Source organism: Bos mutus, chromosome X (genome assembly GCF_027580195.1).
Source record: "Bos mutus isolate GX-2022 chromosome X, NWIPB_WYAK_1.1, whole genome shotgun sequence".
Lineage (NCBI taxonomy): Eukaryota > Metazoa > Chordata > Mammalia > Artiodactyla > Bovidae > Bos > Bos mutus.
The window spans coordinates 64,698,606-64,713,669 of NC_091646.1; the positions used below are offsets into that span (position 1 = coordinate 64,698,606).

General features: G+C 35.2%; 1 protein-coding gene and 1 non-coding gene across 4 annotated transcripts; one reads left to right on the forward strand and one right to left on the reverse strand.

Annotated features, from left to right (window-relative positions):
* Positions 1 to 469: 469 nt before the first annotated feature.
* Positions 470 to 13,893, reverse strand: LPAR4 (lysophosphatidic acid receptor 4). 3 transcript variants are annotated; one of them, XR_011463146.1, is made up of 5 exons: positions 13,561 to 13,893; positions 11,274 to 11,323; positions 9,840 to 9,941; positions 4,250 to 4,388; positions 470 to 1,198 (listed from the first exon to the last, which is right to left on the reverse strand). XR_011463146.1 is itself a non-coding variant. In XM_005889457.2 (4 exons), exon 4 carries the CDS (start codon positions 4,309 to 4,311, stop codon positions 3,199 to 3,201), a length of 1,113 nt encoding a protein of 370 aa, XP_005889519.1. In that variant the 5' UTR covers positions 4,312 to 4,388; positions 9,840 to 9,941; positions 11,274 to 11,323; positions 13,561 to 13,893; the 3' UTR covers positions 470 to 3,198. The 3 variants fall into 3 exon arrangements, 2 of the variants coding, with proteins under 2 accessions (XP_005889519.1, XP_070221465.1); XM_005889457.2 differs by having other exon boundaries at positions 470 to 4,388; XM_070365364.1 differs by lacking the exon at positions 11,274 to 11,323 and having other exon boundaries at positions 470 to 4,388.
* TRNAC-GCA (transfer RNA cysteine (anticodon GCA)) lies at positions 996 to 1,067 on the forward strand. Its single transcript has one exon. It is a non-coding gene; the product is annotated as a tRNA-Cys (tRNA).
* Positions 13,894 to 15,064: the final 1,171 nt, after the last annotated feature.

Genomic DNA, 15,064 nt, shown 5'->3' on the forward strand with positions numbered 1-15,064 from the left:
CCATTCTGACAGATGTGAGGTGGTATCTCATTTTACTTGCATATCCCTGATGATTAGTGATGCTGAGCATCTTTTCATGTGATATGCCTGTTGACCATCTTCCTTGGAAAAATGTCTATTCAGGTCTTCTGCATACCTGAAACTAATATAACATTGTATATCAATTATAGTTGACTAAAATGGGCAAGTTGAATAAATATTTGACCGAAGTATAACTGCTAGATAATCCAAATGTATTTTATTACATTTAATAAGCACTTAAAATCCAAGTTGTAGCTACAGTTGAATGATTGCTTTTGCTTTTAAATGTAAAATAAAAGGTAATTTTATATTTAGCTTACATTACATTTTGTTTGGTTACATTGTTAATATGACAAAAAATTTATCATTAGCAAGCTATATTAACTATAAAATTTGAAATTAAAATAAATTGAAATATGGAAAAGTGAACAAAACTAAATATGGAAATTATACAGTAAGAAATTGGTTTATTGATATATGTCAACTTGGTTAATATATTCTATTAAATGGTTTGGTGTAATAATCCTAAAATTTCATAATTTTGAGAGTAAAGGGCACAAACAAAAGTTCACATATAGTTTATATTTATAAGAAACAGAAGATAAAGAATACTAAAAGAAACAAAAATATTATTCATACTTTGATAACTAATTTGATCTTACAATATAACCTAACAACCAAACTTTACCTAACTTAACCTAATTTCATCTAACTTAATCTAATGTCTTACATATTCTATCTATAACTTGTTTTCATGAGACAATATAATGCCTGATTATTTTTAGGAATTTAGATCGTGAAGAAAAAGTAATACCATTTTAAGAATTCTGTTTTATTATTTTTCTATTGTTTTAGCCTTTTTTTTCAATCAGTTCCTAGTCCAGGCACAGATTTAGCGGTTTTTAAGAGTTACATTATGCTCATGAATTTTTATCTTAAAATTTTAGTATTTTTAATCTACATATATGTGGGATTCCCTGGTGGCTCAGATGGTAAAGCGTCTGCCTGCAATGCAGAAGACCCGGGTTCGATCCCTGGGTCGGGAAGATCCCCTGGAGAAGGAAATGGCAACCGACTCCAGTATTCTTGCCTAGAGAATTCCATGGATGGAGGAGCCTGGTGGGCTACAGTCCATGGGATCACAAAGAGTCAGACACGACTGAGTAACTTCACATATCTGAAAGACAAAGGTTAATAAGAGTTTTAACAATTAGCTTATTGCTTTAAAAGTTTTAATTTTTTGCCAATATTTTATGGTTTTTAATCTTTTTTAAATCACTCCCTGGTGCAAGTTCAGCAACTTACAAAATGTGTTGTTTCTGAAATTTTTACTTAAGAAGTCTTAGCATTTTAAAATTATCACATTTCTAAATAATTTTAAAAATTGATTAAAACATACTTTAAGAATATTTTGGTTTTGTTTTGCAGTGCTTTAATTATGTGTGTATTTGTCTGTAGTATGTATGCAGGATATTTATTTTCACTACTTCTTACCTGAGCATAAATCTTTCAAGCTATACCATGCTCAGAAGTTTTAAGGTTTTAATATTCTTAAATCTATACTTCATTCAATCAATGGTAAGAGATTCTAAAGATGTTTTTGCTGCTTTTGTTGTTTAAATTAGTTACAAAAAGTTTCTTTGTATATACTTTTAAATATTGATTTTAATTGCTCCTGAAGTAGATGCCAGTTTAGTAACTTCCTAGTTGCATTTTAATTCAAAGCATCTTAAGAAAGTTATAGTATCTTTTAAGTCTTAAAAATGCTCAGAAAAGAAAAGTTCTAAGTTTTGTGTGTGTGTGTGTTGTTGTTGTTATTGTTTTCTAAGGAGTTATTTTGTTTTTATTTTTTTCCAATTAGGTCCTGACTTGGGCACAAATGTACTGGATTTCTACTTGTACTCTAAAATTTTATACAAATAATACAGTAATTTAAAATTTACATATACTCAAATAATAAATAAAATATTAATGCAAGTGTTAGGAATATTTTTGTGGTTTTTATTGTTTTACAGGTTTTCTTTTTTGTGTGTGTTTGTTTGTTTGCATTGGTTTAGTTTGGTTTATGTATTTTTTTTTTCAATATGCTCCAAACCTGGGCACAAATTCAGCAGCTCTCTGGCTACATTGTGCTCCAAAATTAATATGAAAGCATAAGTAATTTACAGATCTCTGCTCCCTCCTCAAAAAATGATTGATGCAAGTTTTAAGAAAGTTTTTTGTTTTATTATTATATTTTTGTTATACTTTTGTCCCTTTTTTTTTTCAATTTGCTTCTGACCTGGGCACAAATGCAGAAGCTTTATGGTTGCACTGAGCTTCAAAATTTCACATATGGAATATTTATAAAAATTAGTCTCCCAAAAGAAAAATAATTGAAAATTCTTAGAGAAAATGTTAATTTCTCTTAGTTTTTTATGAACATTTGTTGTTTTATGTGATTTTCCATTTTGCCCTGTTTTGGGCACATATTTAGCAGCTTTCTGGATTTGACATTCCATATAAGAAATTTAATATAGTATAAAAAAGGAAAAGTTTTAAAAGCTGACACTGCTGGTAACTGCAAATATGTAAATCCAGAAATTTTCCATTTCTTCCCAGCAATATTTATACAAACACAATTTATGTTTCTGCTTTTAAAATATATACAATACATTTTACTAACTTTTTAAATTTGATACTTTTTTATTAATAATGTTAAACTAAAGTATGTTCTTGTACTAAAATAAACTCAATGACAATTCAAAAAGCAAAAAAAGACTAGTATATATCAGTAGTAACACAAAAGGTTGTTTAAAAAAAAAATACCTGAATTTGTTCTATATTTATAGGCCCAAACTAATTACCAAATATTGGAATGGAAATATATTTTTTCAAAGTTTTTAAGTAAACTCTATATCACTGAAGTCAAGGCTACTGTTGACTTATATAATGTGGTACAATGAATTTCCAACCCAGAAGAAGAGTTTGGCAATTCCTTCTGGCTGTTGTAATTAGATGTGACCTATAATTATCGAACAAAACAATATATGTATTACAATAAACATTCAAATAAATGTATCTGACTATATTCAGTACATTAATCTATTCTCAATATCATTAGCTTCAAATTTTTTATTCAAAGCATAGGAAAGTCATAGAAGAAACTATATCTGGACCTAAAGGGACTTCTTGTACCTAGAAGGTGGATTCTAGCATTAATTCACCACCATTATGTGTTGTTTGATCGCTAGCTTCCTCTTGAATAGCTGGAAGGGAAGGCTTTGTGGTCAGAGGTGTTTCAGTCTTAAACAGAGACTCCATCTTGATATGGGTATTGATATAGAAGGACTTCTGAAAGGACTCAAGGGTGAAGTAATAGATGAAAGGGTCAAAGCAACAGTTTAGAGTTGCAAGGCACAAGGTGATTGGATACATAATCTTTGCAAATCTTTCCAACAAGCAATTGGTAATGGCTTGGGAGCGCACCAGGGCATACAGGAAGAGAACAGAGTTATAGGGTACAAAGCATACCACAAAGACTGCCATATGCACTGTGATCATCTTCAGCACTTTTTTCTTATTAGTCCCAATTTGAGACAATGTAGCAGGCTTACGGAGGGTTTTTAGCACCACAGAAGAGCAAGAGACATTCAGTATCAAAGGAATGATAAAACCAACAACTTCAATAAATATGGTTATCTTGGACAGATATGTCTTCCATACACGTTTGGAGAAGCCCTCAAAGCAGGTGGTGGTTGCATTGTTGACATTAGTGGTGGAGAATAAAGAGGCTGAAATACCACCACTGAGGACTAGGATCCAGACTCCAGCACATACAATGGCAGAATTCCTCCTGGTCCTAATGGTACGGGATCGGAAGGGATAGACAATGGCCAGGAAACGATCCACGCTAATACAGGTAAGGAAGAGCATGCTCCCATAGATGTTGGTTAGGAATGCAGTCCCAGAGATCTTGCAGAGGGTATCACCAAAAGGCCAGTGGCGGTTGAAATTGTAAAATATTTTGAAAGGTAGAGTGCAGACAAAGAGCAAATCAGAGAGGGCCAGATTGGTGATGAAAATAGCTGTCTCACTTCTCATTTTCATGCGGAAGCAGAAGACGAACAGAGATGCACTGTTGGTTATCAAACCCAGGATGAATACAACACTGTAGACAGCACCATTCAGATTATACTTGAAGGAATCATCAACAATGCAAGTATTATTGGCAGTAGCATTGCCCAACCTGGGTCTGAGGTTTGAATTTAAATCTTGGAATTGGAAGTCAATGAATCTTCTGTCACCCATGGACTTTTATTCAGGAGGCCTGCAGACTGCAGGGTTCAGCACTCTGAGACTAAAGGCTGGTAGGAAATGTTTTCCTCCTATGGGAAATAAGATTAAATGAGTCATCAGATCTACCTTCCATCCATTTTTGTGGAGTAAAAGATATTCTGTTCACACAGACTGGAAATAACATGCACATTCAGTTCAGTTTAACAAGTACCTTTTGAATACCTACCATATGTTAAATGGTACTACAAGAGTATCTTGCGGGAACAGGAGGGACCACACTCAAGACAGTAAGCAAAATACTGTAGCATTGCAATTCACAGGAATAAGGTATTTGTTCCTTGGGAGCCCTAGGCTAGCAGGGGTAGGGATATGGAGGCTCTGATAGTTAAAACAATGCTAATACTTGGAAATTTGTATAATTTTTTAACTTCTAAAACATGTTTTATTTGATTCCCACAAGAACACCATAAGATAGGCAAGGCAGGAATTTAACACCATGTTGCAGAAGCAGAAACTGAGCCTTGTATAATTTAGAAATACAATAATGTCAGAATTGGAAGAACATGTAAATGGCATAGTAAGAACCAGAATTCAGGTGTTCTTTTTAAATTCCTAACCAGAGGATTATTAAGCTTCTCTAAATTAAATTGTCTACTCTCTGGTATTACTAAACTTCATTGTTGAGTATTAGTTCTACTGCACAAGACTAAAGGTGGATATGGGACCTCCAGGAAAACCTCTTTTAAAAGTTACAACTAAACTCCTGAATTAAAATGTTGATTCACCTTTTCTTCTAAAATACAGGTTCAGAGAACAGGAATTCCTCAGTGCATTAAAACTTCTGGCTGAAACTTTTTTCACTCCATTACAATGCCTTTATATAGAGAGAATTCAAATGACAATTGCAGTGTTTCTCTCCTTTAGATTGTGGTCCTTATCAAGGTTCTTTCATGCCATACCCTGAGCCTTGGATATTGTCCTACTCCCTCTCCCACTGCCCATTCCATGAGTTACATTCATGCTTTTAGCTTTTAAAATGGGCCAGGTCAATAAAGCCTTTTCTGGCTAAATACAAATGAATTGAGTTGAACAGCCATTCTTGTACGTGTGGAGGTCACTGACTAATTATCTTTGTTGGATATCTGAACCAATATCGTTCAAAGGTACATATAGAAATCTTACTAACATGCTCCTAGGTCAACAGCTGCCATTGGAAGGCTGTCTTCTGAATGCTCTATAATGCACTATGAATGAGTTGTAGCTGAATGAATTCTTTTCAATGAAGAGGATATGGAGTGAAAGTGGTCTTTGTTCCTGACATACCCAGTAATGAGTTTGCACATGATTATATTTTAAAATGTGAAAGCCATTTCTCTGAATTGATTCCCCCTTATGTAACTCTTTCTTTCCAACTCCTGGAACAGGTCACAGGGCCTCATATATAACAGAAAAGGGAGTGGCAGGAGGAACCTGCCAGAGATATAGAGGTCTTAAGTCACTTCAACCAGTGTTTGGCCTGAAGGAAGAGACCATGATTTGAGAGAGTAAAAAAAAAAAAAAAAAACATTCACTCACTGTAGTGCCTACAATGAGAGCTGACTTTGGAGAAAACAGAGTGCAAAGGAAGTGTTGGCATTTTTAATAGCTAAAGTTTAAAGTTAAAATTGGAAGTGTGCTGTTTCTGAATTCTCATTTCATGAGCTTTATGGTGTGTCTTCCCTGAGTCTGACACTTCTGTAAGATCATATTCCTTCTTGGCCATTTCATCTCATATGAAATGGCTCAACTCAAAAGCCAGCTCAACTTTTGCCAGAAGTGACCTTGATATATGAAAGCAGGGTATAGTAAGAATCTTGACAGAGTAAGGTCCAGGAGGAAAAAAAAGCCAGACAAGGAAGAAATAAAAATAGATGGGGAGAGCAGAAGAGAAGATAGCATAGAAAGTAGCAGAGAAAGAAAAATAGAATTGAGAGAAAAGGAAGAATAAAACACACAAAAAAGAAGACCTTGCTGGAGAGAGGTCACTATTTCCATCTAATTTGTATTAAGGGCTAGGAAGATAATTCCTCTAATTCCATCCTCTCTACCTTGCTTCATCTGACTTCTTCCATTTTTCTCAGAAAAAAAAAACAGTACACAACGACTGCTTAAGGTCAATGAATCTAATCTGAAAAAGAAAAACAAAAAGGCAGGGAAATCTCAGTCAATGTGGTTCAAACCTCACTTTGAGAGCTGTAAATCTAAATTTCTACAGATTGCTTCACCAAGGGGGTGGCAGAAATGAAAACAATGGCAACTTCTCAACTGCTTAAACCACATTACATACTATTTTACACCCAGCATGCTACCCATTAGTCTGGAAGTTTTATTTTATTTTTTTTTTATTGCTGAAAGAAATCAAAATAGTCAAAAATATCCCTCTAACATAATCACATAATCTAAAGAAATTATGGGACTGAAAAACCCCTAATATTAAAATCAATCCTCACTCACTATGATCTGCTTGTATTTGCCTTCTACAATAAGTACTGTCAATAAATTTTATTTGGAAAATGCTTTCATAATAGAAGACTTTCCATATTTGCTCAGAGTCCCTCCAGTCTGCCCACTGGTGATCCCCTTACAGAGTATACTTCTAGCTCACTGGCTCTGTATTATTATGTACTTCCCAAAATGGCATGTTTCAAATAGCTGAGCTTTGCTCCCCAGTTTTCTATTCAGTTTTATATCTCTCAGAACATATATACTATATCCACAGCAAACAGTCTGCAAATGCCTGGCACTTCTGTTCTTCTGCTTTGCATAACCAAATTCTGTGGGAGAGAAAGGACCAAAGACAATAAAGCATTAGAGTCCCAATCCTGAAGAGAGAGCATGGGAAAACTGTCACTAAGGCCCTATTCACAGCTTTCCCTTGCTCAAACACACAGCACCTTTTGCTGTCTGGCAGAGAGGGTGTGGTGCTGGGATTTAACATAGCACTGGAAGCAAGGAGTTCTATTTCTGATTCAGACATTGGTTAGCTCTGTAACTTGGCTATACAGTTTCTCTTCCTTGTATAAACATTACCTCTGAGCCTCACAGCTGAGGCTAGGAAGATTCAATAGGGTTTGTGAGTAGCTTTATGAGCTTGCCCAGCATTCAGTCCTAACCACAAAGAAATATTACAGGAGTTTCTTCATTCCCCTTCATCTAGCACAGCTGGACACCTATGTCTCTGTCTTTCTTGGTATGCTGAACTTCATATTAGTAACACATCTTTCTCCTAACACCTCCTAACACTCTACTTCAGAAATCTTCCCTTGAATTTCAACCTTAACTACACATTTTTATCATAACAGGAAAATACAGGAGTGTGTACCAAAAAGAATATCTTCCCACTGAGCTATGGTTAAAAAAACTCAGAGAGGCATTTGACTCTTAAAACTAATTCTGAAGAAAAAAATCAATGAAAAAGAGAAACAAGATCTCTTTTCTGACTGGCTTTCCTTTCTTTCTGCTGAAATAAACAGTGTTTTTTTAACCACTAGATTTTCCTAAATGGCTAACATACTGTATACTGAATGGAGGCAAAGGGCCAACACTTGACCTTCAGATGAGATGAAGAAGAAACAAAAATTAGACTGACACAGTTAATTACATCTTTGACTGCAAGTAGCATTAGACTATTATCTTGTGAGGACCTTTACAGCCAATTATTCTAAATTAATCACCTAGGGGTTCAGAGTGCTGAGTGGATGTATTTTCAGTGACAACAAGCAGGAAGCAAGTCACCTGGAGGTTAGCCAAAAAGAAATCTGACCTTCATGAATTTTTTAACTTTGACCTACACATATGGAGCCAGTTCAGACAGTTCACAGTAGTGTTCACAATGTTTTTCCTTTATAAAAAATTTCTAATGATAATGAAATATAACATGCTTGGGGTCTTTGGGGCTACTGGAGGAAGTAGAGTTAGCCCTTTTTTCCTGTAAAGATGAATATCTAAATCACTTTACTAAGTGCTAAATTTTCAGATGATATATTGAAAACAAGGGTCTAATTTCTGGCATATTCCCAGTAGCCCAGAAAGGCTGACTTGCTTTTGTTCCTTACAGAAGACAATCCAAAATTCAAGGAGACAAGGCCTTAAAGGAAGAGAATACTCAATTTTCCTTACTTGGCTCCCTTTTTAATGAGCTTGGGTCAGATCAGAGTGCTTCTGATCCCCAGAGTCATTTCCTCTTTCTACTCTGGTCGAAGCTTAGGAACACTGCCACAATAGTTTTCAGAGGAAGCTGAAACTTATTGGGTCTTTGTCTATAAATATTTAGCAGTGACACAAACTAAAAAATACAAAAATGTTGCAAAAATATAGATTAAAACTATCCCACTGGAGTAATAGGGAATATATCCAGATTGCCATTCCTCAGATGAGTGGCTGCTAACAGAGAAGACTCCTTAAGGAAATCTTCTAGGCCAAGTCACAAGCACAGGTCACAATCAAACACATGGTTCCAAATGATGTTTCTGTGCACTGGTTACTGTTTCATAATAGTTTTCAAAACACAATCTAGCCATATAAAATTACATATGGAGGAAACCATTGGTAAATGTTTCACTCCATAACTGAGCTGAGAAATTCATCTATATCAGGTCTTATCTCAAACAAGCCTCTCTCTGTGTCAAATGTTTAGATTAATAAGCCTCATTTATTTTTTATCCTTATTTATTGTTTATTTAAGAAATATCCTTTTGAAGAAATCTCTTTATGTTAAATTTGGTTCACACTAAGATTGTTATGACTGTTTTGTCCTCCTGCTTTATTTGAAATGAGCAGGACATTGACATATATCCTAATCTGAGCAGTTCTATCCTTAGTGATTAACTTAATTTTTTTTCACCAAAAAATTATTCTAGTCTCTCACTAACCCTTCATCTGAAAACACAGTCTAACATTTGAAAAATAATGTGATATAGTGCTCAACATGATGGGGTCAAAGACCTCATCATTCCTACTAAAGCAGAATTTTCCTTATCAGTAAGATATAGAGTAAGACAACTGTAGATAAATTGTTCAACCTAATATTATGAAATTGTCTAGAGTCTTGAAACTTAATATCTGGTCTTAGCAGAAGCCCCAGACATTTTGAGGAAATTTTTAGGTATTCTTAAAAGAACCTATTTCCAAATCCTATGAGGTTCATAAATGCCAGCTAGGAATCTGAATTTATTTCTCATATTTGAACAAGTAAATTAGTTACCAATTTGCATATCAATTCATCTGATATACTTGAATACTGATCCTGATAATGTGAACAAAAGTCATGCCTCCCATTGCTAAAGGTATATACCAGTGGCAGAGAAGGCTTAAACCAAAGAATCAATATTTTTCCACCCCAAATCTGCCTGGATTACAATAAACAAATGAAACTCTTCCATACATTCTGGATTTTTTAAATCGTATAATCTGTAATAAACTGGAAACACTGGCTAGAAAAAAAGTTGGAGAATAAAATTAAGAATTTTAGAGAGAGTTATTACCAGGACAGTGGTACTCACCACATTAGTTCAAACCAAATTCTGGCACTAATTTTATCCAAGACTTGGTTGATCAATGAACTTTCTGGAGGTACTGTGGTTAGAGATTTCCTCCAATGGATGCTGTGAAATAGAAATGATCACAATAGCATGTCATGGAGAGAATTTTTCAATAAAATGTATACCAAAATCATAAGGTAAAAAAAATGATTATATGATATGCTGCTGCTGCTAAGTCGCTTCAGTCGTGTCTGACTCTGTGCAACCCCATAGATGGCAGCCCACCAGGCTCCGCCATCCCCGGGATTCTCCAGGCAAGAACACTGGAGTGGGTTGCCATTTCCTTCTCCAATGCATGAAAATGAAAAGTGAAAGTGAAGTCTCTCAGTCGTTCTGACTCTTTGCAATGCCATGGACTACAGCCTACTGGGCTCCTCTGTCCATGGGATTTTCCAGGCAAGAGTACTGGAGTGGGTTGCCATTGCCTTCTCCAATTATATGACATAAATCAGAGTAAATGAGAGCCAACACATTTAAAAATGGTATATAAATGCTTTTGGTTTCATTATTACAGAGTTGCTGATAACATTTTATTTTCGAAACTTGTTACTTCTATGTCATATTTTATTAGTTATATTAACACACACAATGTCCATGAGTTTATGTAACTTATAATCATTTAAGGATAACTAGTGACAAAAGGCATAAAATACTTCTTCCACTTTATAAGGTAATTGTTTTTGTTGTTGTTATTCAGTCACTAAGATGTGTCTGACTCTTTGTGACACCATGGACTACAGCATGCCGGGCTCCCCTGTCCTTCACTATTTTCTGGAGTTTACTCAGATTACTTTATATTAAAAATAATTGAACAAAGGAGATTCCTTTATTTTGATTGAAGTTGTATTGGTTCTTTGGGTTTTGTTGTTGTTGTTTTTCTCCTTTCTTTTTCCCTGGCAATGACTATTACTATTGAGCAGAAGCCTTCATAGGGGAAGAGAAAAGAAGACTGGAACAACATGTGGATACCTTACTGCCTTGTCTCTAACCTGCATCCCTAGTCCAGCTGGATTTCTTCCTTCTCTGAACTGTAGTCATATGAGCAAATCTTCAATTACTGGATATTAGCATACTGACAGTTACCACTGCCTCTACTAGAATGTCCTAGGCCAACCTAATATAGCTTGTCTGTAACATCTTCAAATCACAATTCTACCTAAAATAACTGTATAGAACCAGAAATATTCTGCAATAGTATTCTTACAAGTAGCAGTTACTACCTGTAAAGTGGCAAACTTATACTATCATCACATTTCACTCCCTTCTGAAGGTGGCCTAAACAAAACAAAGTAGACTGCTATGCTTGAACTCTCCGGAAATAAATTTTCTCTAATCTAAAGGAATCAAAACTTAAAAATAAAATCATGAGACAATTTTAAATATATTTGAGATCACCTTAACATTAAGGAGAATTGATTTTCACACTCCTCCAGAGACCAGTATTCCTGGAAAGAAATTAATATTATTTTATTGGTTTATCTTAAAGAAAGAACCATTAACATTTCTTTTATGGCTTTCACAATTGACACAGATTATAAATAAAAAACTTCTTTTTGTTTAGAATCAAAGAAAACTAAGAAATTCAAATACCTAGAAGTTTTCATATTTGGTATTAATTCAATGTAGCCACATCCAGCCCCATCACTAGCTAACTTTGTGAGACCAAGTCACAGTCCCCTTCTGGTCCTCGGTTTCTCATTTTCCTCCATCTTTGCCTTGATTATTAGCAGCCTTCAACTGGCGTCATGGCAGTGTGACTTTACTGGCTATTCCCTCCTATCAGTTGTTTTCACCTGTTCCCATTTGTCACCGCAAAAAAAAAAAAAATTTAATCCCTCAAAGTCTGAGATAAGGGGAATTAATTTTTATTAGACTCAGTAAAACTACTGCTAATTTATTTTATTTTTAATTGAGGTATAATTGACATGTTATTAGTTTAAAGTATATATTATAATGATGATTTGATTGATATTTGTATGCATTGTGAAATGATCATCAAGGTAAGTCTAGTCAACATCCATTACTATATATAGTTTAGATTTAACACCAGAAGTAAATATTATTAATTTTTATCAGAACCTAAGAATCACAGATCAAGCTGGCATTTATATGGTAAAGTCTCCCTGATACCCTCATTTTCCTCCTCTTCTTTCCTCATGCTCATATCAGCTCTAATTGTCTAGGTCTTAATCCTTGACCTATTCTACCTGTTCCCCAGTCACCTCTCTCCTCAAAATATAAGGTTATTGAAATACTTTAGAACATAACTATAAGGAATCAGTAAACTACCTATCCTATGCTTTGCTCTAATAACCAATCATTTATCTACTAAAAGTGGGACTGGATAACCAATGGTAGGTGAATTCCTATTAAGCTACCAATTTTTAGTACTAATATTCAGAAGTACATTAAGCTTTCTCCTCTCCCTTAAAAAGGCCAAGAGTACACAATGACCATATAGACAGAAAAAAGGCAACTACACAATTTATCTTTGACCACACCACAGTAAGGGCAACAATTTTCATTACAGTTTCTGTCAGATGGAATTGAATAAATTAAGCTTTAGCTAAACTTAGCCTATCTCTGTAAGTCATATTCCTAGTCCTCTTTTTAACTTTTGTGAAAGGCTGGTCTGCTTGTTCCAATAAGGTTTTCATTTGCATCTCCGATTAGCAGGAGATGCTTTAGAGTATAGCAGCCATCAAGTGTATTAGCTGAACTCATCTTTTTCAGCAAGAGCACATTTCATCTGTGACAAGGCAAAATAATTTACAGTCTATGTCGATGAGATATGTTATTTGAAATTCTGTTCTGAAAAATAAATGTTTCAAAGCCACTGAATAATTTGGAGCTTAGGTTATTATTGCTGTCTTCTTCATATTAGCTAAGGAAAAAGAAAGTTGGTATAATTTGGTAAGGTGGCAAAGTGAACAACCCAACTAAGCTCTGAAATATTCTAATCTTAGAATTTGCCTGGTCCTTTCCATAGTGGAATAATAAATTACAGTGCTCAATTTCCTAAAACAAAGTAACTAAAATACAATATCAATTCAACAAAATCATGTAAGTAAAAAGAAAAATCTTAAAAATATTCAGGATATACAAGAAGAGAATTTTAAATGTCACATTATTGCATTTGTTTGGAAAATGGTAATTAATTTCACATATAAGAGCAAATTCCATTTATGCCAGAATTAGTTTCCATTAAACTATTTCTTCCTTTATGGATTATTCATGAATTATTTAATAAAGCAAATGTCACATTCTCCACAAATCAATTAGGCATCAAAGGCATGCTGCTGTATAGTTTTACTAGAAGAAACCTCATCATAATAGAAGCCACATTAGCTCACAATCAATTGCAAACCAAAGAAATATAAAGCTAGCCAAAGAAATTTATAAATTGCTTTACTCTGTGATTTTAAATCAGCTTTTTAGGACAACTGTGTTAACATGAAAAAGCCTGAAAATATTGTATATCTTCCACTAAAACAGTATTATTGCCAAAACAATAGAAATCCTCTTTTGTAACCATTCAACATGAAGATCCCTGTTCAGCACTTCAGAGTTGAAATCTAATTTCTTTCCCCAAACCCTCAAAGCCTCAGTGCTTCCACTGAAGTTTGTTACGCCATCCCCCACCCCCAAACGCCCGAATCAAATCTTTCTCAAAGAGACTTACCCCAAGAAAGAGTGTGCTAGATGACAGAGTGTGCTCATGCCTGTAGACAATTAGGTAATAAACATGTAAACGGGAAACTCGCACTTTAGAAGTGCATATTTTGATCTATTACTATTTTTTACAGGGAAAGTTTATCCCAGCCCAAAGTAGCAGACTCTGGCTGCTGAAGCTTCTTACAGCAAACTGCTCCTTCTGAAAATGTGAGCTTATTTACATTTATCTCTTTCCTTTTGTTAAAGAACGGCCCTCTCGAATGCTGTAGCTGGCATGCCTTTACAACCGAGACACAAGAAAAGGCCCAAAGTCCGGGCCTGAGCGGAGGGCCTGGGGAACTCTTGGGGGTCTCAATAGGAAATGCTTTTCATTGGATAAGAAGGCATTATTAGGAGCCAAGATCCCGCCCAATCCTCTGTGCTCCACGGTTCCCTCAGTCACCAATCACTGGACTGAAGAAGTTTTTCCTTAAAGAGCATTGCCCAGGAAAAGCAGTTTTCACAGTCAAGAACTGGCGGCTTAAGTGCCACTTCACAATATAAAATAATGTCTTCTCTGGGCAATAAATCCTCTGAGAAAGCCTGTGTGCCTGTCTTTGCTGCAGGACTGCTATCTTCCCCCATCCCTTACAATTCTAATGAGGAGGATTAGACGAAACTCCAGACTGGGAGGAGTGTTTCACTTTTGAGCAGCCCATATTTGTTCCAACTTGTTTAAAATAATTGCAATAATAATATTAATAATAATATGGACAGAGAAAGGCAAAGTGATTGGTACCATAAATACACTCCTATGCAAAATACACTCCTACCTATGCAAAATTAAATCTCCTACCACCACAACAAAATGAAATTTAATACTATACTCACTTACTTAAACCAGTGAAGTGCCCTCAGATGGAGATGTGCTGGGGTCCCAGAGCTTTAGTACCCACCTTCCATGTACTAGAGAGTGTTCTGTGGCAAAAGGAGGGTCTACACTTTGCTTAAATAACTTCCTGGAAGGACATCTAGTTACCATGAGATTTTTTAGAGTTTTGCTAAAAACCAAATAAATAGTACAGATGCAATTTGTTTATAATAGGAACTTATCTTCAACTGAATACCTACTTCCCCCTGGGCAAGTTCTTTTCCCATAGGTTTACCACCTTGGTTGCTCACACTGTTTTGTTTTGTTTTTTCCTCCCTCTCTTTCATTTGAATTTGTTGCAGAAATTCATTCACCCATCTGTAACTTCTCTCTAATTCTTCCCCTCTGTCAGCTCCCTTCATCCTTCTCTCCTCTATCTCCACTCACTGCCAATGCTACCACCAGCAGCCACCCCTCCCCCTTCTCTGGAATGAAACTCTTGGGCCAGGGATAAGATGCTTACTTACTCTGGGCAGAGTGGTGTTCCTGGAGAACTGAGGGATTCTCTGACTGCTTTAAAACTTTGGTCTATATAATTAAGCTTCCTCACAAATAAGGCATGCTTCATCTTTAGTAATTCTCCCTCTTTCTATAGCTCTAT

What these genes read in the sequence shown, in the direction of transcription:
- LPAR4 (XM_070365364.1), bottom strand. Translation starts at nt 4,311, where the DNA reads ATGGGTGACAGAAGATTCATTGACTTCCAATTCCAAGATTTAAATTCA.